The 25,564-nt window shown below is 36.6% G+C and overlaps 3 protein-coding genes across 3 annotated transcripts in view; 2 read left to right on the plus strand and 1 right to left on the minus strand.

The window, feature by feature from the left end:
* LOC132789009 (axotactin) overlaps positions 1-20,709 on the plus strand; it is a 75,306-nt gene extending 54,597 nt beyond the window's left edge. Inside the window, 10 exon segments of the mRNA XM_060796740.1 lie at positions 1,078-1,325; positions 1,936-2,186; positions 2,188-2,392; positions 7,419-7,619; positions 8,039-8,659; positions 11,549-11,730; positions 11,847-12,188; positions 12,322-12,613; positions 12,698-12,813; positions 19,729-20,709. Of these exon segments, the coding sequence (XP_060652723.1) occupies positions 1,078-1,325; positions 1,936-2,186; positions 2,188-2,392; positions 7,419-7,619; positions 8,039-8,659; positions 11,549-11,730; positions 11,847-12,188; positions 12,322-12,613; positions 12,698-12,813; positions 19,729-20,076 (2,806 nt within the window). The 3' untranslated portion in view covers positions 20,077-20,709.
* Positions 3,133-5,195, minus strand: LOC132792649 (polyglutamylase complex subunit TTLL1). Its single transcript, XM_060802087.1, has 2 exons — positions 4,992-5,195; positions 3,133-4,899 (listed from the first exon to the last, which is right to left on the minus strand). Exon 2 carries the CDS (start codon positions 4,675-4,677, stop codon positions 3,232-3,234), a length of 1,446 nt encoding a protein of 481 aa, XP_060658070.1. The 5' UTR covers positions 4,678-4,899; positions 4,992-5,195; the 3' UTR covers positions 3,133-3,231.
* Positions 20,710-24,894: 4,185 nt separating the features above from the next.
* Positions 24,895-25,564, plus strand: LOC132789011 (uncharacterized). Its single transcript, XM_060796742.1, has one exon. The coding sequence runs from the start codon at positions 25,120-25,122 to the stop codon at positions 25,534-25,536; it is 417 nt and encodes a 138-aa protein (XP_060652725.1). The 5' UTR covers positions 24,895-25,119; the 3' UTR covers positions 25,537-25,564.

Consider the following 25,564-nt stretch of genomic DNA (forward strand, 5'->3'; position numbering starts at 1 on the left):
GTTTTCTACAATATAAGATTAACTTTTAACAAGACATGAAAGAATAGATTATCCTAAAATACAGTTTAAAGTCTTTGAGTTAATAATAAGACTGTTGTAGAACTAAGAAAAAGTGAATTATGAAATGAATAATAATAAGACTGACAATAATTGGATGTCTTTAAAGTAAAACGCAATTTAAACCCACATATTTTCTCATTTCTAGAGATAATTATTAGAAAATTGTTAAGAAACTCAATATATAGAAAAATAGAATAAGATGGCTGGAAATATAAAACTATATTAATTTACATAGATTTTGTATATTTAAAGATAACTATAAAAAAAATTAGAAAATAGAAAATTTGCACATATATACATAAATATTTTTTATTCCTACTCACATAATTTTTGCAATCAAAGATGTACATAAAAAACGCATGCCGTGACAGATAAAAATCTTTCGCGCTTACATTAATTAGCAATTGGAAAGTGAACTATCTGCAAGTTTGCCCCATGCATAATTTAATATTTAACTTAGTCAAAGTTGTCGATGCTCAGGCAGGGTATAAAAAGGATTTAAGTAGGGTGAATGGCAGGCAAACTGCACACAAAAAAAAAAGGGAAAAGCTTGAAAAAAATAACTGATAGACGAAGGCGAGTGAAAGGGCGACAAACTTTTTGCACTATTGCCAGTGATTGTAGCTACTTGCAATCGTCGTTGTCGTCCTAGGTCCTTTGGTCCGTCCCCCAACCCCCATCTCCCTCCCAGACAACCGTCTGCTTCGATTTACAGCGCCGGTGGCAAAACTTCAAAACTGAGATGCGTCGCGGCCGCATCAACATTGGTTTTGAGATGAGAATAGGGATTCAGTTGGGGATTGTGCGAGCAGGGGTCACAATTTATTTGCATAAAGTCAGATAAAGTTGAGCTTCGGGGGGTCACGATGATATTTTTTATTCCCTGCACACACACACACAGAGACAAATACCATAAGCCTTGGCTAGCCAACTTATTGAATATGAAATGACAAGGTCATAATATAGCATAATCCCTAATCAATTGCCAACTGTTCTCTTGCTTTTTTTTTCTTGCAGTGATCTGCTGAAGAAACTCTCAGTGAAAGCGGGACTTATTGGCTGCTTCCGTGGCCTGGTGGTAAATGGTGAAATATTGGATATCTACAGCTATATGTCGGTGCATCTGTCGGAGATTATCAAGGACTGCAAGCCATCGTGTGTGCCATCGCCATGTCGCAATGGAGCCCAGTGCAAAGAGCTCTGGAGCAGCTTCAAGTGTGTGTGCAACAATCCCTGGGCGCACATTGGCGAATTCTGCGAGACAAGTGAGTAACGAAAGACTTTACTTAGAGAGAGTAAAAGTAAAGTATTATGTATATATTCTTGATTAGAGTCAACAGCCGAGACGGTAAAGCCATGTCAGTCTGTCTGTCTGTCCGTCTGACTGAACACCTAGATCTCAGAGACTATGAGAGATAGAGATACATTTTTTATTTTCGACAGCACTTGTTCTGTTTGAACACAGATCAAGTTTGTTTCAAATTTTTTGCGACGCCTACTTTCGCCCGTGCAAATTGATAAAAGTTGTAGTTAGATTTCTTCAGTACAATAATAACTATATTGTTTATGATTTCTGAAAATTTGGCTGTGATGATATAAAAATTGTAGAAGTTATTAAAGAAATACTTTTATATGGGCAAAAACGCCAACTTACTTCGGGTCTTAATTACTTTGGCATATTTTGCACTCTATCGTATATTCGGAATGTAGTACTATATCAATATACCAAATATAGCCTTGGGTATATTTGAAGTATTTTTGAGGTATATTAATTTGGTATATTTGAAAACTTTTTTACAATGATTCAATGTGGGTTGCGGCTATCTCAGTCGAACACACTCCACTCAAACTTTCTTACTTATTTTTCCTTCACAGACATCAACGAAAAAGCCTTGACTTTCATCAATCGCGAATCGTTCCTTATGCGCAACTATTTGAGTGTGGCTGCCACTCCTGCAATTTTACTCAATGGCATCGAAGGCGAACGCGAGATGCTCAAGGGCATTCTTAGCCAGGATGTGTTGATTAATTTACGCACTTATGACACCAATTCATTGGTTCTCTATGCCAACGACCATTATAACAACTTTGTGCATTTGTACATAAGTCAGGCACGCGAAATTGTTTTTTCTCTACAACTACGGCGATGAGATTGTCAATCTAACGCTGCTCGATGAAACGCTGATGGCCAATTTAAAGAGCATTCAGGTGGCCATCATCAGAGGGGAACAAGAGACTCGCATGCATGTGAATCAGCGTAGCGTGAGCATCGAACGTGGCACTTTACTGTTAGATGAGTACGCCAATCGACCCTGGAGCAATCCCGAGAAGGGTAAGTCTGTCATTTTGTACTAAATTAGTTTATAATAAAGTTAAATGTGTTATATTGCAGTTGATAATGTAGTTGAGTTGATAGTTGTAGTTAGTTCCTTTGAGACCAACAATCTAGATGACTATCTTTTAAAATATAAAAATTTTTGACGGTCGGCATACAATTGGTAAAATCAAACTTATTTTAGCAAAAAAATATATATTTTGTGGCACATAAAGTGTGGTTTCATTTTATGTTAATTAACAGTTTAAGAATTTGTTATTCACTGACTACTGACTTACAATATTTTCTCCATACTAAGTCATATTTATTGATAATAAAAAGAAGACTCAGGCAATCTGACTAAAAATCCAAATATTTTGTTGCGTGTTGTCATATTTATTGAGGTTTATTTTTCAGTTTTGAATCAAAAACTACATATGAAAGTCAAATGATATATAATATATTTTAAACCTTAAAAATGTGTCACACAAATAATTCTACTCTAAATCATATTTGCGGGACAACTAAAAGAAAAAAGTCAAAAATAATTTAAATAAAAGAAGAAAAGCATAAAAAAAGTTTCAGAAATTTGTTCATCAATCGTAAATTTTTAAAAAGAAAATAACTTTTAAGTCTTTAATGTCTTAATAAATTTTTACTTTTTCACATAAAAAAATATGAATATGAAGTGAATATATATTTCGATTGTGTTAAACTACTTTTTATTAAGTTATTCAGTCGTATATTTCGTGACACATCTTTTTAAAAAAATAGTCACTCCAATAATTCTATTCTAAGTCATATTTATTGATAAAAGAACACATAGTCAGTTTGTTTTATTCTTCTGATTACCTATGTCACTTCCAGCGGCTGTTGAGTTTCGATGATTTGGCATGCGAATTGTTGCTGCTGTTTTGCGCCTCATCCTGAGCCGCTAACTCCTCATCGATGAGCAGCTCAAAGTTGCCCAAAGCATCTGCGCTGGGTACCTTATTCCAGCGCACATCTGGCACACCATCCGGTGGCAGAACCACCGACAAAATGTTATCAATCAATTTATACTTAAGTATACGATCGTTGACCGTAGTTGAAGTTAGCGAAGGCGAAGCATTCACTTCCACTAGCCAAGGTTTCAAGGCATTATCAATAATGATATCATACCCATAGCACTCAAAGCAATGCCGATCGCTGGCCATCACCGGCGCCACAGCACGCAAAGAGTGCACAATCAGCCAGGAGATGGCACCAAACAGTCGATCCGTGACCTCTTTGCCCCTGGTGCCCTCCAAGTAGAGTGCGAGATTCTGCACCGACCATTTGCCACCGTGCAACGTGTTGTATTCACCGCCATGCTTCTGCACACTCACATTGGTCAGATGCACATACATGTTGTCCAACTCCGTGACACTCGTGTCATATTTAACAGTGCAAAACCGACAGAATCCTTGCTTGAACAAATAAGCTTTCAAAGGACGAAACGATGCGACCAAAACATACAAACGTAGATCAAACTTTTTGCCACCTATGAGCAATGGATTGTCGATGTAGCGTGAGATGACATACGATTCCTTGGCGATCTGAGGATGAAATGGTCCCTTGGCCTCGCGTGACCATTTCTTTAGTTTGGACAGTTTGTTGATGAGAAAAATGCCCGCGCCTTGGGACTTGCCACATGGTTTCATGATCCAAGTGCTCAGCGGAAACTTGCGATACTCTTCGACGAACATATTGTAATCCGCTGGCAACACAAATGTGGTGGGCACAAAATCCAGATAAACATAACGTGTGCCACTCGAGTTATTTGATTCGGTTTTCTCAGCTAACGGATTGCCATCGCGCTCCAAATCTTTGCGATAGCGTTTAATGTTCTTCACTAGCAGATCCTTGCGTGAGAGTTCATAATGATTGGGAAAATGATTGATCATTTGATTGTCATGCATGCGATAGCCGCTATCGACACTGAAGATGTTGCGACACGTCTGCACGCCGGCCCAATAGAAATGCCAATCATCATCGCCATTCACCTGATGCCAGCCACGTTTCTCAAAGTTATTCACCAGCACCGATTTATCCAGATCCGTGCAGAAGCCAATCTTGATCCGATCATGCGCTTGATTCGCGCCCGCTCCGCCGGTGTTCGCATTGCCAGCGCCGGGCAATCGGCCGTACATGATGGCAACGCTCTGTTCGATGGTTGGCTGTAGACTGGCAATGCGCCACGATGGCGTCCACTCGGGCGTGCAGCAGACGGTAGCGTCGCCACCTCCCCCACCACCGCTATACACTCTGACATGACCGAACATTGACTTGGCGTTGCCTTAGCGTTTGTTTGGATTTTTGACTGCGAGTTATTGAACCAACAAAGGCTGTCGTCCCTGTTATTGTTATTGTTTCGCTTTTATAGCAGCCCCCAAAAAAATGTAGTCGCAACTCTTTAACTAGCAAAACTGGTTGCCGTTGGCAGCACCACTTGCAACTTGCCTCGTCCTGTTGCTGCTGCCGCTGTTGCTGCTGCTGTTGAGTGACTTTTTTATGCGCCGCCAAGCGCAGCATGAAAATTTTCAAAATAGTTTAGCAAGTAAAGTTGCAAAAATGCCAAAAATTTACACACACTCACACGCTTACTAGCAACAGCAGCAGCTGTCCAAATCTGTGCACTCCGATCGCCGAAAATTATTTGCACTTGAAATCCTTCTTTTTTCTGATGTCCTGTGTGTGCCGCAAAGTTCGTGTGTGTGTGTGTTAAAACAAAATGCACAAAAAAAAGCAACTTTAAATGAAAGCAATTCAAATGGTTTGAAAACTTTTTCACTACTCTATAAACTATACAGGAAAAAAAACATGAAACTCTGTTTGAAATTTTTTGAAGCGAAAATATGTTAATAAAACCCAGAAACGAATTGTTGAAGCGGAAAGCGCATTTTATAATCGAGTCTATTGCATGTTTGTCGAACGAATTAGCTTTTAATAAAAACAGTCAGTCAGGCGGTCAGTCAATGTCTGCAAAACGAACATTCACAAAACTCAAAATCCAATTCACAGAATTTAAATTCACAGAACCGAACAGTGGCAGTAATAATGGCCCAAAGCAATTTATCGAAACTATTCAATTGCTTAATAAACTTAATCGAATTACTTTATATGAATTAAATCCTATCACTGTCTAGTCTTACAGACACTTTCAGCAACTCAATTTCCTAAACAAATAGCAAAGCACTGAGAGAAATTGTAAGAAAACTAGTGACGAGTTTGATCGACTGTAAGATACCCGCTACGCATTTAAAAAGCAGGCAACACATAAGGTATTATAATATACCAAATTGATGTACTGAACAATTAAGTAAATATACCGTAGGTTATGTATGGTATATTGATATACTATTACCTTTAAAATATACCATAAAGCACAGATTTGCAAGATTAAGTTTCTCTAGTACAATATTCGAACTGTATATTTTCAATGTAATACATTTGGTACTAAAATATAACAAATTTATATACTTAAAAATTACTGAAATATACCAAATACTATCTTTGATATATCTTTGTATATATTATTGCCTTTAAAATCTACCGTAAAGCAGAAAATTTGATAAATTGAGATTCTCTGGTACAATATTCGAGTTGTATATTAAGGAATACCAAATTAATATATCGAAAAATGATTAAAATATACCGAAATCTACCTCTGGTATATCGATATACTGTAACTTTCAGAATATACCTTAGAGCATAAAATATACCAGATTGAGATTATATGGTAGACTATTTAAACGGTATATATTCAATATCTTTTGTGTTAGACATTTAAAGAAAATAAGCAGATCTTACTATTTGAAAATAGTTTTGGAAATTATTTTATTTATTAAAAAAATTATTTTACTGGCAGCTTTAAGTAAATTCTAGATTTCAAATATATACTAATTACAAATAATAATTTGGATTGTTCAATGTTTATTTATGTTCATTTATGGAATCATATTCTCCTATTTTCCTTCTCATATTTTTGTACTTTCTCCTGCAACTCTTTGGAAGTAGCTTTTCCACTTTCATAGCAAAATTCAACAATATCTCTTTGCAAATTTGCTAATTTGTAGGCAATAATAAACCTGAACACATGCAATTTTCTGTGCAAGTTTCAAAAACAAATTCCTGTTGTGTTGACGGTAATGAAAATGTGCCAGTTATTCTCGCAGTGGTTGACTAGAATTTCAATTGTGTTTAACAAGCTACGAAATAGGCTCTTTAATTAATAAGGATATATAGTATAGTATATGCATATGAGGATGTGTGTAGTACTCATGTTGCACTTGCTGTCGTTTGGCTTTCGACATTCAGAATTTCGACAGCAATCCATACATTGTCCATTCGTATTTGTGGCACAAAATTGCAGGTTGAAAATCTCTCGAAATGTGTTTTGGGCAAAATGGGCAAATCAATCAAAGAACTCGTAACTCAATACTGCAAACAGCAATTGCCAGCAATTTGGTTGGTTGCTCCTCCTCCTATCACTACACTACAGAGAACACCAGAGAGAGAGAGAGAGAGAACACACGCATACTGGTGCAGAAAATCAATCATAATTACCCGTCGTGAATGTAATGCGAAATTTTGGGTGCTGGCCGATTTGATGAATGCCACAGTTATGGGGCATGTGGCAAGGCACATTGGATTGCAAATCGTCAATACTTTGCACAGAATAACACATGAGCACTTATGTAATTAAATGCGTTAACTGGAATTATAGACAGACAGCAGGAGATGGAGAGACAAAGAGAGAGACAGACAAGCACATAGTTTGCATTGCAATGCAGGACCGCAGATTGCTGAGAGAGAGACTGAGCAGGACATTGAAACGGGTTTTGGGCAAACATTTCAATTAGACAAACTTAAGCTCGAAATGCCCGAAATGCCACGGCCAAATGAAGGCTCATTTCCGCAATAGCACACAAAATTCTCCCCCATATATGTAGTATATAGAGGGAAACTAAGGATAGCTCTATGCCATAGACTGTGCCTCATTTGATTTTGTTTATTTTTGCAGAGGTTCTATCGCCACATCGTCCGCCCGCACCGCCCACCGAGTACTTTCAGTTCCACGTTGGCGGCTATGATCCGGCGAATTTGCTGCGGCCGAATGTCGATGCACCGGCTCTGGAGGGTTACATTGGCTGTATACGTGGCCTCAAAATCGGCGCCCAGTTGATCGACTTGGCGGAAATCAATGAAAGGAATATAGCGCCCAGTAAGTAGCGTTTTGCTTATAAATCAATTTTCAGTACCAGAAGCGGCATGAAACCAAACCAAACTCTAATGCCATTTTGGCTGCCACTCACACACTCTCCTGCTGCTGCTGTTGCTGCTGCTGTTGCAACTTAATATGCATGCAATTTCCGCTAAGTGCAGCGCGCCTGTTGGGCATGCACTTGAGCCACTTTGTGGCACCAAGATTAATGCCAATGCGATAAACTCTAGGCGCGCAACGACTGTACGGACCACACGGCGTATGATTTATGCGGCCACATAGAGTGCAGACTGCACACACCGCGGAAATTGCAAAACCAGACACTGATGCGATTAGACCGCACACACAAAATCATTTATAACTCCTCGCTCGCTCGCTCACTCGTTTGCTATGCATATTAAATCGATCTACTCTTACAGCTCAGGAGGGCGTGCTGCCCAATTGCCAGATCAAATGCGATGCGGAGCCGTGTAAAAACGGCGGCATTTGCAAGGAGCATTTCGCCGAGCAGATGTCCACCTGCGATTGCGAACACACCAGTTTTCTCGGTGAGTTCTGTTCGGTGGAGAAGGGCGCCGATTTCAGTGGCGAATCGACGTTGCAACGCAAATTCGAGCTGCCCAGCTCAGCGCGTGTGGATTATGTCCGTCTGCAGTTGGCCTTCTCATCGTTCGACTTGCGGCGCGCCAATCGCATTATGCTGCTGCTGCAGACGGCAGCAGAGCGCAGTTATTACCTTCTGCTGGCCATCACCAGCGATGGTTACCTGCAATTCGAGGAGGATCGTGAACGTGGCCAGACGGTGGGTGCACGCATCGATCGGAATTTCCTGAACAGCGCTCGACATTCGGTTTATTATGTCCGCAACGGAACTCAGGCGCAGCTTTACATTGATCGCGAGCAGGTGCCGCTTACCGATTTTGCGGCGCGTGTGCTTACCACAACGTTGGATGAGGGCGCAAATCGGGCGCAGATCGGTGGCATTAATACGACGGATTCACGCTTCGCTGTCTTCAAGAGCTACAGCGGCTGCCTGTCAAGTGAGTAACCGAATATCTTGCTGCCATCCCCTGTGCATCCTTTTTGCCAAAGAGACAGTCATAAATTTGCGCTCGCCTGCCCATTAATTTCTTTTGCTACTCAAAACCAAAAAAAAAAAACTAGTAAGCAAACTTCATACAGAGTGCTCGACTGTGAGATACCTGCAACTCATTTTCAAACAAAAATTCAAGCAGTATTATTTCTTCAATATATGAAATTAATACTAAATGTTTAGCCACTATCAATTTTTCAAATAAGCAAAAACACTACGGTATTATTGTTATAATATACCAAATTCTTAAATCGAAAGCATTTCAATATACCAAAAGCTTTATTTCGTATATATAATACATATGAAGTATACCATGAAGTACAACAAATTCTGCCTTTTACAGTAGGAGTAAAACAGTGGGCTATTCTTTTTAAAATACATCATATTAATATACTGACAAAACACGGAAATATACCTAGAGGTATATTTGGTATATCAAAATAAAAATACATTCAAAGCCTTCAAGATATATGAGGTTATCCGCATATTACATACATTTCCAATAGGTACAAAGTTATGTTGTATATCGATATACTATTACCTTAAAAAAATACCATAGAATACAAAATATATACGATATTTTCTGCTTGTTACAAACATTCTAATATCCTTCCACCCTATGAGTAGCGGGTATAACAAGTAAGAATGTGAGTTAAAAACTGTTAATTCTCTATAAAAGTAAAACAGTCTGATATTACCGTTAAAATATACCAAATTAATACCTCTAAAATGTACTTCAATACACTGAAATGTATATTTGGTACATCGACATACTTTCACATTCTAAATATACAATAGAGTACAAAATATGCGACACCAAGTTATCATACCCTTCTACCCGCTTTTAATAGCTGGTATAAAAAGGAGAAGTGAAGCTGCTTTTGTTGTTGGCTCATCAAGTCGCTGCCACGCTGGCTCTTGTGTTGCAGCATGTTTATGAACTGGGGCAGCAGCAGTAGAAGCAGCGACAGCGTGGTGTATTTTTTTGGGGTAACTGCAACTGCAACCACTTTGTTGACCAAAAATTAAATTTATTCGACGCCATAAAAAGTCATTTCCGTGGTCGATGCCATAAATTTTGTCAGTTTTTTGCGCTTAAGATTTACTGTGGCTCATATTTAAATTGTTGTTGTTGTTTGGTTACTGCTGCTGCTGCACACTTTGATTAAAACTCAGCTCAGCTTTGAGTACTCGCCAGCTGTTAGCTTCCACGCCTAGCTAGCCACGCCCACACACACACACACTCATAGAGAGACGCCCTCGTCACGCGCAACATGCGCATGTGTGCGAGCTGTTAAAACGTGGCCCATTAAAGCGACCATCGAAGCGCGTTAGTTTGCCAATGGCCATAAACAGGGCCAACACCAAAAACTGTTCTCCTCCCACTTTCCGCTCTCCCCACTCCCTACGCTGCACACTGGTTCCTAAATGGATATTGAAAAACTTTGCCCTGGGAGCTTACTTAAATGTCCATAATATCAATTGCAATAATTGAAATTGTTTCACATCAATTTTGAGGGCTTTAAATTTGTATAAAACGACTTAAGAAGTATAGAAAATGTATCTTCTTTTATTATCTCATTAATCGCTTAGTTTAAACCAAGTGTCTAGCAATATTTTATATTTCATTTACTTTGGCATTTAAATCAAATTAAATGCGCTGTTTATTTGCTTTTTGTTGAAATTACAAAAATAAACAAATGACGTGAAATCAATTGTCATATTTTTCAATTAATTATGGAATTGTATTTACATACTCACAAAAAAAACGCAATTTATATTAATGGCACAATTTAATAAGAATTTTATTAACTAAATCTTAAAATTATGTGTTCTAATTATATCGTTTTACTATAGCTTTTGGTTAAAACTACATTTGTACTAAATAACTATTTGTTATTTAAATGGAAATATATTTAAAACATTTGTTTGACAATAGAATAAAGTAAAATTTGATAACTATGCGAGAACAATTTTTTCAGTTCACCTGCAAATTTATTCTATGGTATTTTAAAAGTTCTTATATTACAGCCATAAAAATTAAGAAATTTTTTTTCAAATATTTTTTTTAAATGCAAATAAAAGCAAGAAAATGTTAGAAATATAATGCTGACATATTTATTCATCCTTAAATAAAGTAAAATTGTTCCGAACTAAAACTCAATCAAAATCAATTTGAAATACAAATTCATGTAGCAAAAAAAATGATGAAAATATAAAGCAGGTGTATTTATTCATAACTTATATTTTTCGAAATTTTGTCTTGAATTCAAATTTGATTTTAAACAAAATAATTTCAAAGAATTTCAACTTTCCATTTGAAAATAACATTAATTATTAATATAAATTCTACGATTCATCTTTCATTCAGACTTAATTGAAGTCTTTTCCAATACTTCGACCAAAAAGAAATTAAGCTAATTTTCATTTGAGTTTCCTTTTGCCATATCCTGGCCAGCATTTAATCAGTGTGCATTTGTTGGCCACACCCAAAAGTCTAATAGCGACACACACGCACAACAACAACAACAACAATGGCGGGCAGTTAACTTTAGGTATTAAAAATTTTATTGCTAATTTCGGCAAAGCATTAAATATGCACGAATGGGCATTTGCACGGAGCCTTTTGCCTTCTGTGATTTGACTTTGATTCTACCCCCTACTCCTCACTTCGCAATGCTTCTAATTTGTTTGTGCTCAAGGCGAATGGCAAATGGAAGAGGGAGAGGCAGAGCCACAAACATATTTGCATTTCAATTTGAATTAATGACCAATACTAATGAAAATTTCAACCAATATTCCCAATTGTCTTTTGGGGTCTGGCCTGGGACATCAGACATCTACATACAGGTGAATGGACACATTATGAAGCCACTGGAGGAGTACATGCTGTTCACCAAATCCGGTGCGGACAACATAACGGTCATAAATCCGCAGGGCGTACGCAGTGCACAGTGCAATGCGAAATTCGATGTCAGTGAGCAGCCCACCCAAGAGCCCATGGTTAACGTAAGCATGGTAAGTGAAAGAGAGAAGAGAGCAACGAGGCGCCAAATTGTGCTAATGAATGCGCCTTTTGTTGATCCGCTTTTGACCATTTGACCAACGTTCTGCTGCTGCCCTTCCTCATACAGATACCAGAGCCATGGGTCGAAGAGCCGCCACAGCGAGTGGCCTACATATCGAAATTCGTTTATGATGTCGACAAGAAGGAGGACTCCACACAGATGCTATTCATTACGCTGACCACGGTGTTTGTCATCATTGTCATCTGTTGCCTGCTCGAGGTATATCGCAGTCATTTGGCCTACAAGAAGCGCATCGAGCGCGAAACGGACGAGGATATCATTTGGTCGAAAGAGCAGGCAACCAAAATGCACGAATCGCCAGGTGTCAAAGGTGCAACGAGCTCGGGTCCGGGGGGTGGTACGACGGCAGGGGCAGGCAACGCATTGCCACCATACAGCTATAAGGCGGTGAGAACATGTTGCATTAACAATCCCAATAATTGTGTCTGTGTCTGGCCTGAAATGAGATTTATATTCACCTACCTCTCGCTCTCTCTCTCTCTCTCTCTCTCTCTCTCTCTGCATGGTTTATTATGTGCAGCTGCCGCAAGAGGACAAGAAGCCAGGCAATGGCACACCATTGGTTGGCATACTGAAGAATGGCAATGCAACGTCGACGCCAACGCCAACGGCATCGGCGCCCAGCACTCCCCCAGCTGCCACAAAGAACGGCGACATTGCCACACGCATTGTCGAGGAGCCCGAAGAGGAGGTCGAAGAAGAGGAAGAACAGGAGCAGCAGCAGCCACAGACTATGCAGCAAGAGGAGGCACAGCTGCTTAACCTCAGCGCGGATGCGGCAGCAACACCAACGGATGTGGCTGCCACAAATGGTGCGTCATGTAAATTACTTAAAAAATATACGCTTTATGACAATAAGTTGACGGCATCTCTCGCTTTTCTCTTCTCGTCTACAGCTGCCGCTGAGCCAACACCAAGCGACGAGGCGACAAAAGTCCAGCAGAATGGACAGCTAGATGCTTCACCAGCTGCCCCGGCACCTACCGCTGTGGATGCCACAACGACGCTACCGGTAAGCCGTGTGCCACCAGCACAAAATTTATACAAATTGGCGCCCCTCGTCACAATTAGTGAGACGAATTTGCATGAATTGTAAAACACCCGCTGCCAACCCGCCGTCAAATCCTCCGCTATCCGCCAACATATATTCATGTAAATAACATATTACCGACAATTACAAGAATTATAAGCATGTCATTACATAATGCATAATACATTAAATACTATAGCAAATAGCATGGGCAACACAATAAACACTACAACACTTTGAAGGACAGACACATCGATCTTAAGTGGAAAAGCCAAGGAAAACTAGGAAAACCATGCAAAATTCTTAAACTATTTATTAACACAACACATCTATGCATCTATTTCTAGTCGTTCAACTGTATTGGGTTGTCATTATGAATTAAAATTAAATTATTTTCATTTTCCTTTAACATTGTTGTATGATCTTTATATACCCTGGAGGTAGCAAAGCTGTTGGGTATAAGCTGCTTACTTATTCTGCGGCCTTTCGATTCATGTCTTTGGGCCGAGGTATGAAATAGTATCTTGTAAATGGCAAGATATACATATTTATTTATTTCTACAGAATTTGTGTCTTATCCTTCTCTAACTTATCTAACTTATGTGAGAGTTCAGAATATTCTCTTTCTTATGTTTATAATTTAAAATGCAATTTTTAAGCGAAGATGGAAAAGTATCTTGTAAACGAACATATATATTTCTCTGATTTGTACAGAAAATTTATCTTATCTTCAATTTCTTTATTTACTTAGTATGTACATGACTGTGTAATAAACCTAATCACTTTTGTCAAATTCACATTATAAAATGTTCTGGTTATCAGTTAGTTATTTTTGCAAATATTTTTCAAATTTATTTAGCCATTGAGCTTGAAATACTTTGTAAATGATAAAGAAGATTTTCCTTCTTTTTATACAAATATTTTTTTAGCACTCTTAAGAAATTTGTCAAAAGTTAGCTACAGCTTACCAATAGAAATTGAGCAATACAAGCGAGGATTAAATACAACCATAAGTGTGTGGTTAATTTACATAAGAGTGTAAATGAAAAGTAATATATCTATTGTTCATATATGTATGTACATATATAAGTATATTATATTGAATTTGCTACATATCATATTTATCTGCTTATTATATATAAAACTATATGAATATCTAGATAAATACTTTTATGGAATCACATACTTTGCATTTCCTTAAGCAAATAAACAGCTCGTCTATTCTTTATTTATCCAAATATATAATGCAAATAACTACTATCGTATTTCTAAAGGCCTTAAGCTATTTCATCAAGTACTGTAGTAAAATTTGAAGCACATTTAAATAATTTGCTAAGACTATTAAGAGCTCCAATTCAAGCTCAACAATTGAGCAATGCAAACGAGGATTAAATCCAGCCATAATTGCATTCCCTCATCTTTAATGCATTAACTTATTTATATAGTATACTTACTCCAATTCGAATAAATTTCCCTCGGCAGTATCTCGGAGTCAAGCAGCAATGAGTGTAAATATTTAACATAGCATATTTAAAATCCGATTTCGGGGGCAAATTAATCAGCTCGTATATTTTATTTAATAGAGCGAAAATATTATATCGCATCAGATTAAGCCAGCTTATGCATGAGCTCGCCACACCTTGCCTGTCCCTAATCACATTTATTCATTGGCTTGCATGTGTGTGTGTGTGTGTGTGTGTGTGTTGGTGTGTATATCGGTGTGTGTGCGTGTAAATTTGCATATATTGTACTCGGTAAGTTGAAATTTCAACATCTGGGGCATTTAATTAAATTGAAATTTCAATTTAATTTAACTAAATAAACAGTGAAATGTGTGAAAACAAATGAAAACTCGTTTGGAAATCAAAACTTTTTCTTCGACATTTACAGATTTTTCCCATCAAAAATGTCGCACATTTTTACATTGTTTGCACTTTGTATGCATTGGCATTAACAATAGCCATAATAATATTACGATTTATTATACCCTAACTGCAAAAACATATAAATTTAATCGGGGTTGATCGATGAGAGAAAAAGTTATGAATAAAATTCCCGAGGGATTTTAATGTTTGATTACGGCAAAAGTTTTAGAGTTGTTTTATGCTAAATATGCTAAAAACCTTAAAACAAAATATTGCTGAAAAACTATTCAAATTAAAAAAACCAAAATTTATTAAAATCGTTGATTAAAGAAATACATTTTAATTCTGTAAAATATTTCCACAACACATTTCCACAATTAATGTTAGATTTATATGCCAACAACTTGAAACTAATCTCATAGAAAATTACTAAATCACACACTTTTGCCTAAGGTCATGTTTCTGTCTATAGGGAATCAGTCAGCCAATATTTATACATGCTTTTATAATCGTTATTTAATGACACACACATACATGTATATTTGTAACATATATACATCACACGCATATTCTGTGTATTTATGCGTGTTGTTTTAATTGTTGTTGATACCAAATGCGCTTATTATGCGACTGCTTAATTAAAATCAGCTCAAAATCGAAATCAATTGCTAATGGCCTCAGGGAATGAGGTGAGAGAGAGCGGTGTATGTGTGTGTGTGTGTGTGGGTTAAAGGATTGTTGGTCAGATAATGGGGGGTTAAAGCGAAGGGGAACCGCGAATAGAGCGAAAGGCGAATGTAAGCAGCTTGTTATTAAAATGAAATCGAAGCGCGTTTAATTTAATATGAATTAATTAATTAGTGCAAAATGTGCGAACTTTAACAATGTGTACGAGCTATTGTTAATATTATATTATGCATCATTTAATTTAATAGCCTCAACTTCAACGGTGTATTAAATATTTCCCCTTTTTTTGTGTTACATAATTGCAATTTGTGCATAACTTTAAACATTGAAAAGAAGTTTTACACGCACATTTATTAAATATTCATTTAATTGTTATTTTATTGGCATATTTACAACAATGTGTGAGAGACAATTAAACATTTGTATATCACTTTAACATTTTTATACTCGCCTGTAGGGTATTATAACTTTTAAAATTTTTGGTACATAACCATCATATCTAAAAATTTTAGAATTATAGAATAAATCATTTGTTGTGGCCAAAATCGTTTCGGATCTTAGTTGCTTTGGTGTATTGATATTCCACTACATCTAAAATATACCATAGAGCACTCGGTGGTATATTTTAACATTTAAAATATACCATAGAATACAAAATATACCGGATTAAATGTAATAGACACTAACATATGTATATGCTTGGTATATCGAATTTATACTAAATCTAAAATATACCATAGAACACAGAATTTTCCACATTACTCTGTGGTATATTTAAAATGTAATAGTATATCGATATACCAAACATATATGTTTTAGTATTTTCAACATATTTTTGTATCTTTTCAGTATTTGATATAATTTAAGAAGTTGAAATTGGGTTGAGCACACTCGTCTGTAGCTTTCCTACTTTTTATTTAATGCTTAAATACTTAGCTGTATTTAAAGCAACCGCAGCAAAGCTTCTTACGTATATTTGCCAATTTATTTAGCTTTGGCCAACAAAAGCGCTGCTCATTGGAAATTCTTTGTTGCCCCGCAGCAGCATGCCACAAAGCTGTTGTTGTAGGTGCATGTTTGCAATTGTCTAAAATGCTATTTGATAGAAAAAGTGCACACAAAAGTAAAGTTGGGGTAAAAAGTAAATTGAACTGCAGTTGCAGAGCTTATTGCAATTGGCCCTTTTGCCTTTTGTTGCAAAAGACATTTGCAAAATTAATATGCGCTCAAGTAAAAACGAAAATTGCCAACAAAGGAGCCAACTGGGCAACAATTCAACAAAAGGATCAGCCAAAGCCCAATAATAACAATTGCTGCAAAAGCGAAAAACCACAATTTATGAGATATCATTTTGCTGGGGGTTCTCAGAAAACTTACTTACTCGATCTTCGAAGCACCTCTTCTGGGCGGGTAATACCCATGATTTATTTAGCAAACTTCAACTTGAGACAAAAACTCAAGTCAAAAACTAAGCAACACGCAGTAGCAGAAAACTTTACACCGAACGAAAGGAAAAAACCTTTGTCCGCAAATCGAAACTTGCACCTCTCGTGTACTCCAAAGACTATGCGGAAAATTGTAAAAGCAAAATATTGAACTTATTGGCTTTTATGTAGTTTCAGCGTCAAAAGTGTCTATCGAATGGGTTGGGTTGGGTTGGAGGCAGCGGCATGTTACTTTTGAGCTTACTTAGCATGTACTTTGAACAGAGTTGAACTTAAGCTGCTGCCAAATTGAATTTCCCCAAGCAACGCCAAGCCCCAAAACTGCCCCAGAATCTCTGAATCTCTGAATCTCGTTCTTGCAGTCTAAATCTGCAGTCTAAAGTCGCCTTTGCAGCGACGCGAGAGCGAGAGCTGCATTCAAATCTGGGCTGCCTTGTCAAGGCATTTGCTAGTTTTTCAATAGCTACAATAAATATGTGTGTGTGTAGGCATTAGTAGACTTCGAGATATGCTGTATATAAAATATATATGGTATATTTTGTACTCTATGGTATATGTATGTGGTATATTATGTAATTTATGGTATATTCATGTGGTATATTTTTTATCGATGGTATATTTTATATGTAGTACTATTTCGATATACCAAATACAACCTTTAATATAATTTAGTATTTTTTCGGTATGTTGATTCGGTATATTTTTAGTATATTGTTTCATTGATCGTGTTTAAATAGACCTTGTTTAAATAGATTGTACTCTATGGTATATGATTATGGTATGTTTTGTACTTAATGGTATATTTATGCGGTATATTTTGTTATCTATGGTATATTTTATATGCAGTACTATGTCGATATACGAAATACAGTATTCGGTATAATTTAGTATTTTCCCGGTATATTGTTTGGTATATTTTTAGTATATTGTTTAATTGATCTTGTTTAAATATATTTTAGATATTGTCTAACAAAAAAATTAAGTATTTTTCAATGCTGTTTAAATTTGATCATTTTATTTAACATATTACTTTTGACTAACTGATACACTTTCCTTCGCGTCGCTTGTTTAGAGGGCATCGCAATGCCGAAAGTTGCCCGGGCAAAGTGCGTGCGGCATTGTCTAGGCGGCGGCATTGTGCACTTGCAACAGCGTCTCGCTTTCCCTCTCCCTCTTTCTCTACTTTCGTTTCCGCTTGACTTGCGGCAACGTCGACGCCAGCCGTGTTCCTGGCTGATTGCAAAAGCAACCGAAATTGAAGTGCACCCAAAAGTTTCTCTTTTTTACGCCTCGAGTATCCCCTCTCCGCACCGAAAATCAAAAAGTTTCGCTTACCACCGCCAACATGCGGGCGGGGAGGCCGTTGGGGCTTTTGTTTAAGCGCCAAGCACACACACACACACACAACCAGAAAAAGTGCAAGTGCCACAACTGCAACTGCGACTACGACTACGACTCGTATTACTGCTGTTGCACAAGACTCCTTTCCCCATGCTTAGTTTCTTTTTATGCCAAAATGTTTTTCGGGGTCTTCTTGGTCTTTTCCATTTTCTTTTGCCGTTGTTGTTGCTCCTGCTTCGGCTGTTCATTTGGCTCGGCCGCAAACGCAGCACGCACTTAACTTTGCCAGCCACCACAATGCTGCGGTGAAACTCATTACGAGCTTAGAATGCAAAAACGAAACCTCAACACACACACACACAAAAACACACATAGAACCAGCATTGCATTTGAGCAAAGCAGAAAAAAAAACAACAGACCAATTTCGAATGTGTTTGTTTGTGTGTGCTTGGAACTTTTCTATAAATCTTAATGAAGCCAAGAAGTCGAGCTAATGATGTGTAAATTAAAACACAACACAAACCGCAGTTTAATAAACACTCAATATAAACTGACAACCGACAACTGGCAAACGCGTCGTATGCGCAATGTTTGGCATAAAAGTCAACAATTTCGAAGGCTAGGCGAAATCAATTTACAAATTGATTCGATATCAAAGATCTCAAATCAATGTAAATGCGAACAAAGAGCAACGATTTGACCCACATTTTTGGTGGATTTCGCAAGAGCACCCTGTAAAAGCAGGCAAAATGTTTTGAAGGGTATGACAAATATACAGATGACAACATTTAAGAAAAGTCAAATATATATTTGTTGTTAAGAGTCATTGAAGCAACACAAATCTTTTATTTGCAATTGAAATGCAACTTAAGTGGAGTATACGCTGTAAAAACGGAGTTGAGAAGGAGTTTAGGTTGCAAAGAAAAATATAGTTTACTTTTTAGACTATTTACAACCATTGAGTTGCTGTAAATAAATGAAATTTGTATATATTTAAATTACTGTATATATTAAAAAAGTGTATATTTTATTTGTATATATTCTCTATAACTATAATAAATTATTAGATATTTGTCTAGTTGAGCATTCCCAACTTTCTCTTGCACTTGTTAGAATATTGATTGCGGCGCACAGAAAAGAGATTTATTGAACTGTAATCCCAAATACTAAGCACAAATAAATGTGTATAAAAGTGAAGTTTGGTTTGCTCTTTGACAACTTCAACACAAAAAAAGGACATTTAAAACTCGTTTTGCTAAATTCCAATTAAAGATAGTTGAGTACGAGTATATTCGTATATTATTTAGCAAAACGACACAAAAGAGCTCACTCATTGAGCAAGTTGCATGTTAATTGAAAGCTTTTGCATGAAGTTTTTTCTATAATACATATGTATATCAAACTAACTGCTGTGAGCTCTTAGCGTTTGCATGCGACATAAGGACACAACAATGAAGCCAATTAAAGCATATTCGACAGCAAACTAAATGAAAAAGAAAAAGTTGAAACGCAAAAGTTTTTAATAAAATGCAATGGCAAACATCTTCGCACTTTGACAGCAGCAACCACAACAGCAGCAACAGCAGCAGCAGCCAAATGAAAATCAAAAGCAACAGCAACAGCAACCTCAGCAGCATGTGCAGCAAAGACAACCGCTACAAAAAGCGGCTACACTTCAACAGCAGAGCACAAAGCGACGCAAACAGGCAACGTCAACGGCGCCCACAGTGCGACGACAAGTATCGTGGGGTCCGCCCATCGTAGCGGAAACGGATGTAGATTCGCTCAACAATAAGGAGACAGCAGGAACAACAACAGGAGGGGGAGCGGGAGGAGGCCGCAAGATGGCCAAGCAAAATGGCTACCATGGCGTCAATAGACGTGCCACGACAACGACTCGCAATTGACGGACGCAAAAAGCGAAAACTAAAGAAAATATGCAAAAATATACGTACATATAAAAGCATAAATATTTAGCCAAGACAATAAGTCGAAAAACAAGTGCAAAGCATAAACAAAAGCAATACAAATACAACACAGCGACAAACGAATACAAAGCGACAGAAAGATAGCCAAGAATTTATATGAATTTAAGAGAAGCTCAGAAACGAATACAAAACAGAAGAAAAAAATATGCAAAAAGCATATTAAAGTACAATACGATAATATCACTCACTTACAAGTATTTAAAGCCATCTGCTTTCAACTTTAAAGAGGCGGTGAAAATAATATTTAGGAGCGCTGTGGGATTACACTTTACGATTTAAGTACTCCAGGGATTTCAACTCGATTAGCTTACAATAAGCAAATTATTGCTTGAGAGTTGTGTGTGTGTATAGACTCTTAAAGTATACGAATTTTAACTCAATATTTTTGATATTTCTTTTTGGTGTATATAGAAAAGATTTTGAAGAACTAGAGCTCTTTCAAACGTATGAGATACTACTTTACTATCTTTTTCATACAATACAATGCGGTTTCTAATTCAACGAACTATTTTAGTAGTCATACTAAATATTATTTTGAACTAGAATGGATAACACAAATAGGAATACTAAAAATATGTAAACATTTATTTGTATGTTTTTAGGAAATTTTTATAAAATAATCTGTTTTTGTGTATATATAGAAGAGATTCCGAATACTAAATCATCATCTGTTAAAAAAAAACATAAATATGATATTGCAAAAAAATATAGAAAAACCTTTTTAAAACATGTTTGCAATTTATTTGTAGACATTTTTATGACTATTTTTATACCCGCTACAGATAGGATAGAAGGGTTTACTACTTCTATATACCAAATAAAACATTTGGTATATTTTTGAATTCTGTTAGTATATTAATTTGTATTTTAAAATGGGTAGCGAGTATCTCAAAGTCTAACACACTCGACAATAGGTTTCTTAGTTGTTTTATTTTAAAATAGATAAAATGTCTCATCACGTTATCGAAAAAATTTAAAGAAAATACTACACCAAAAAAAACAAGTGCCTTGGAAATATCTAAAAACTTATAGAATACATATTTTTGCATATTTTTCGAAAAAATAGAATAATCTTTAAGAAAACATTCCCAAGTTTCTCAAACAATTACTCATTTTTAAATATTAACAGAAAACAAATAATTCAACAACAAATAATGTACACATAAATGTATTTGTAAAACAACTCATAAGAATTTAAGTAGAATTTGAGCATGTTGAAAGTTTGCATAAGTTAAGAACATATCGTATATATAATATATGAGAATCTCAGTGCATGTCATTTCGCTGGAAATGTTGAAAGACACATGAGACGCGTATTGCTCGAGTGTGTGAATGTGTGTGGATGAGTATATGTATATGTATGTGTGTGTGTGTGATATACGAAGGTAATAAAAGTTTCAAACAACTTACGAGAAATGATAAAAATGAAAGAAAAAAAGAAACAAAAAGGAATAAAAATGAAAACGCAACTTTAAATTGTTTTTGATTAAACAACAAAAGCATTACGACGAATATATTAATTTATTTAAATGCTTTTATTAAAAAAGTTTTTCTCTCCTCAGCGAAAATGTTGACAACGTTGGCAAAAGCCGAAAGGCAGCAGCAACAACAACAACAATGACGACGACAAACAAGATTGACAACAACAATGATAGCATGGTAAAATCTTTACCAAACACATTCTCTCATACTCTCTGGCATAAGAGTGCTTCAATATATATGTATGAGTGTATGTGTGTGTGTGTTTAAGGGGAGTTAATGGTCAGGTTGCGCCATCTAGTGAGGAGTAGTGGCAACCAACAGCTTGTTAGTGGCTTTGTTGGTCAGTACTTTCAACTAATGTGTTTTGTGCGACCATACAAAATCTCAAGCACCCACTTACACACACGTACTACACACACTCACACACACACACATACACATCATACACAAACTCATAGTGAGACTCTCACAGAGACACATACACTATTTGATGTACTTAACTTTCGTCGTTTGGCCAGCTTGTTGTTGTTGTTGCTGCTGTCGTTGTAGTTGGCAGCTGCTGCTGCTGTTGCTTTTGCTGTTGCCATTTGGGGTGCCAACAAACCGCAGTCTACGATGTGTATGTGTATGTGTGTGGGTCAGAGCCGTCGTCATCGTCGTCGTCGTCGTATGCTTCATCTCTCCTTTAGTCTGCCTGCATAAAATAACCGCATAAAATGTCGTTAAGCATAACGAAATTGAGTCTGCTCATAAATTCAGATTATGAGATTAAAATGTTGTGATTTTCGCACACCAACAACAGAAACAACAACAACAACAAAATAAAACCCCTTTTCATAATGAAACACAAAAATGTCGAGCTTCCTTCATGCCTTCCACACACACACACACACACACACACACAGTAGGCAAGCAGCCTTATTGAAAAATGCGGCAATGGACAATTTAATGAGTTTACGAGTAGATCAACATCCCATTTCCCCACAATTTTTCTCAATGGCCTTAAAGCCAAACAATTTATGCAGATGGCGAATACAATTTTTTCGCCTCTTTTTTTTGTGGGGGGGAAAAGCATTGAAAAGTCAAAGTTTGTGTGAGATATCTTAAGCGCACATGCCATGAATAAGGAATATTTTTCAGGGCAACAATATTTTGGACATGTCAATTTCACTAGTAAAAGTTTTGTGGGTGGATTTTGTGGACTGAGTTTTGTGGAACAAGTTGTGGTTAAAGAATTGCTTAGATATTGTTCGGAGAAGGGAAATATCGAAGTGAATTGCGCAGATTATACGTCAATACAATAAAAATAAACGTTAATACAATAAAGTTGATAAGCATCAGTTTTTTTTTAAATAGTTTGCAGTAAAACTTTAATCTTTTTAGTATAATTGTTATTAGAATTTCTTCACTAAACATATCTTAAACTTAGTAAATCTATTCTATCACTATTAGAACAATCAATAGAACTATTTAACGTACAAAAAATAAGAAAAGAATGGAGATATGTATCCAATTAAATAAATTAAATGTTTGCAGTTAAAGTATTCCTGCATTCGTTATTATTTGAATTGATATTGAACTATTTGCGACACAAATTAAAACAGAATCAATATAAATAATCTGCTTCATTATTAAAAAACGAGCAAGATAAACATCAATAGAAAGAAATATTGAAAAATAAATTGTTTAAAGTATTTACATTCAATTTTTAATAGAGGAAATTATAATCGATATAAAGTAGTGCATTGCATATTGAAAATAAATTTGGGCACAGAGAAAAAGTGCTAAAATCAACACAAAATTCTTCCATCATGATGATAATATAAAACATAAAAATAGAACCCAGAAGCTAAATTCTCAAATCAATATACAAATTCTAAAATAATTCTAGAATAGGATTTCTTTAAATTCAAGATAATAATGCAGAAATATCAAGAATGTAATATCTCAAAGCTAAGCCAAATTTCACACTAAAATATTTGTAAGTTTGAGAAGTTTTCTAAAACAGATATTCTTGTTACTGAAAAGTATTTTTTATGCAGTAGAAGAATAGAATGTTGTTAATGATAGAACTTCAAATGAAAATTGCTTTAATATAATATTATTAAAGCCCAATTAATGAAATTAAACAATCAATAAATATTAAGAGAATTTCTTGATATCCTCAGCAAATTTCTTAAACCAACGTTTATTAAATAACTTTAAAGCAAGAGCAGCAACAAAATAAAGACATTTTCCTTAATTACATGAATGAGCAAAGAATTTCGTGAGTTGAAATTCAAGAAAGGAGAAATATTAATCCCGGAAGATAAAATCTCAAATCAAAACCAAACTCTTAGATTTTTATATTTGAATTCACTTAAATAAGAATTCTTGTTTCTAAAAAGTCATTTTTACTTTCAATTAAAAGCAAACTGCAAGTAAAAATTACATTAAAAAGTTATTTTATACAATAGTTTCAAGTCTAAGGTTATCAAATTCAAAAATCAATAAATATTAAGATCGTTTCGTGATATCCTTAAACCAACATTTATTAAATAACTTTAAAGCAAGAGGTGCAATAGAAAATAAAGGAAGCTTGTATCCTTAATTAAATGTGTAAGCCAAGAATTTCGTGAGTGAAAATTTTGATGCTATGGAAACTATGGAAAACTAAAGAAAATGCTGAAAAGTTGTTGCCGATGTCTGCGAGCGACTCTGCAGCGATTAAAGCCAAATATTTGGCTTAGCTTTGGCTCAGAAATTGGGTCAGCTGGCAATTTGTCTATCGCAGCAGCAGCAACGCAGCAGCAACAGCGAAATAGCAACTCAGGCAGCAAAGGAGGTTGAAGGAGGCAAGGGGCAAGGGGCTGCGACAAGTCCGCAATGCTCTGGTCATGTGAAATTCCCAAAAACTAAAAAGCTATCAGCTGTCGGTTCATTACGATGCTAATTGCGAGATGCTCGACCAAAAACAGAAAGAATAACGAAAAAAAGGATTAGCTAACCGAACCCAAATGATATGCAGACCGTGTGTGTGTGTGTGTGGCAACAACATGCAACAGCGGTGGCAACAACATGCTGCAACACTTGACCCATAAACACAACGTTTCGCTTAATCCGGTTATGCATGCATCTGGATTAACGTTTGGCCCAAGCGAGAAAACCTTTCGAGAATCCTCACGGTTTCTGTTCGCTTTCATTTTGTTTTCGCGACTTTACGACACTTTTTAGGTAATGAATGGGATTACAGTTTTTTAATCCACTCGACAGGCGGTGTCAGCTATAAAAAAAATGGCAATGATTGCAAACAGCAGCCATAAAACAACAAAAAAAAAATGGTGACCCGCACCCGAGGCAACATTTTGACCTGTGTGCATCGACTGCGGTTGGCAGCGCGGTGTCCGCTGTCTTATGAATGACCGTCGGCAGGTCATAAACTTGACATCTCGAGTATAAAATGCAGTTACACCTCGGTTGAGGACATCAAACGCAGTCGAGATGTGCAACCCACAGCAACTCAAGCAGCAGCAACAGCAGCAAAAGCAAGAGCAGTCTTCAAGTGCAACGGCAAGTGAAGCTGCCACAGCAACTGCAACTGCCTCTGCAACAAATCTTCCTGCCTCTCCTCCGTCGCCTTCCTCTGCCTACGTTTTGTACTTGCATCGTGAGGAAATTAGACGCCGCAAGACGCATTCAGCTCGTGCTTCGATGACAAAGATTCAGCTGACCAGCGAACTGATTGCGAGAACCAAACAAAACATCAGTCGCTGCAGCTACGAGGATCTCGAGATCTTGGCCAGGGAAACGCTCTTCAAGAAGAATCTCCAAAGACATTTGCACTATCGACGCATGCAAATGCAAGCTTGGATGGCCGCCAAGAAGCAAGGCAAAATTGCCAAAGTGACGACGGCTTAAAAGAGCAGCCAAGATCCGTATTATAACA

The sequence above is a fragment of the Drosophila nasuta genome, chromosome 3 (assembly GCF_023558535.2).
Source record: "Drosophila nasuta strain 15112-1781.00 chromosome 3, ASM2355853v1, whole genome shotgun sequence".
NCBI classification, from domain to species: Eukaryota; Metazoa; Arthropoda; class Insecta; order Diptera; family Drosophilidae; genus Drosophila; species Drosophila nasuta.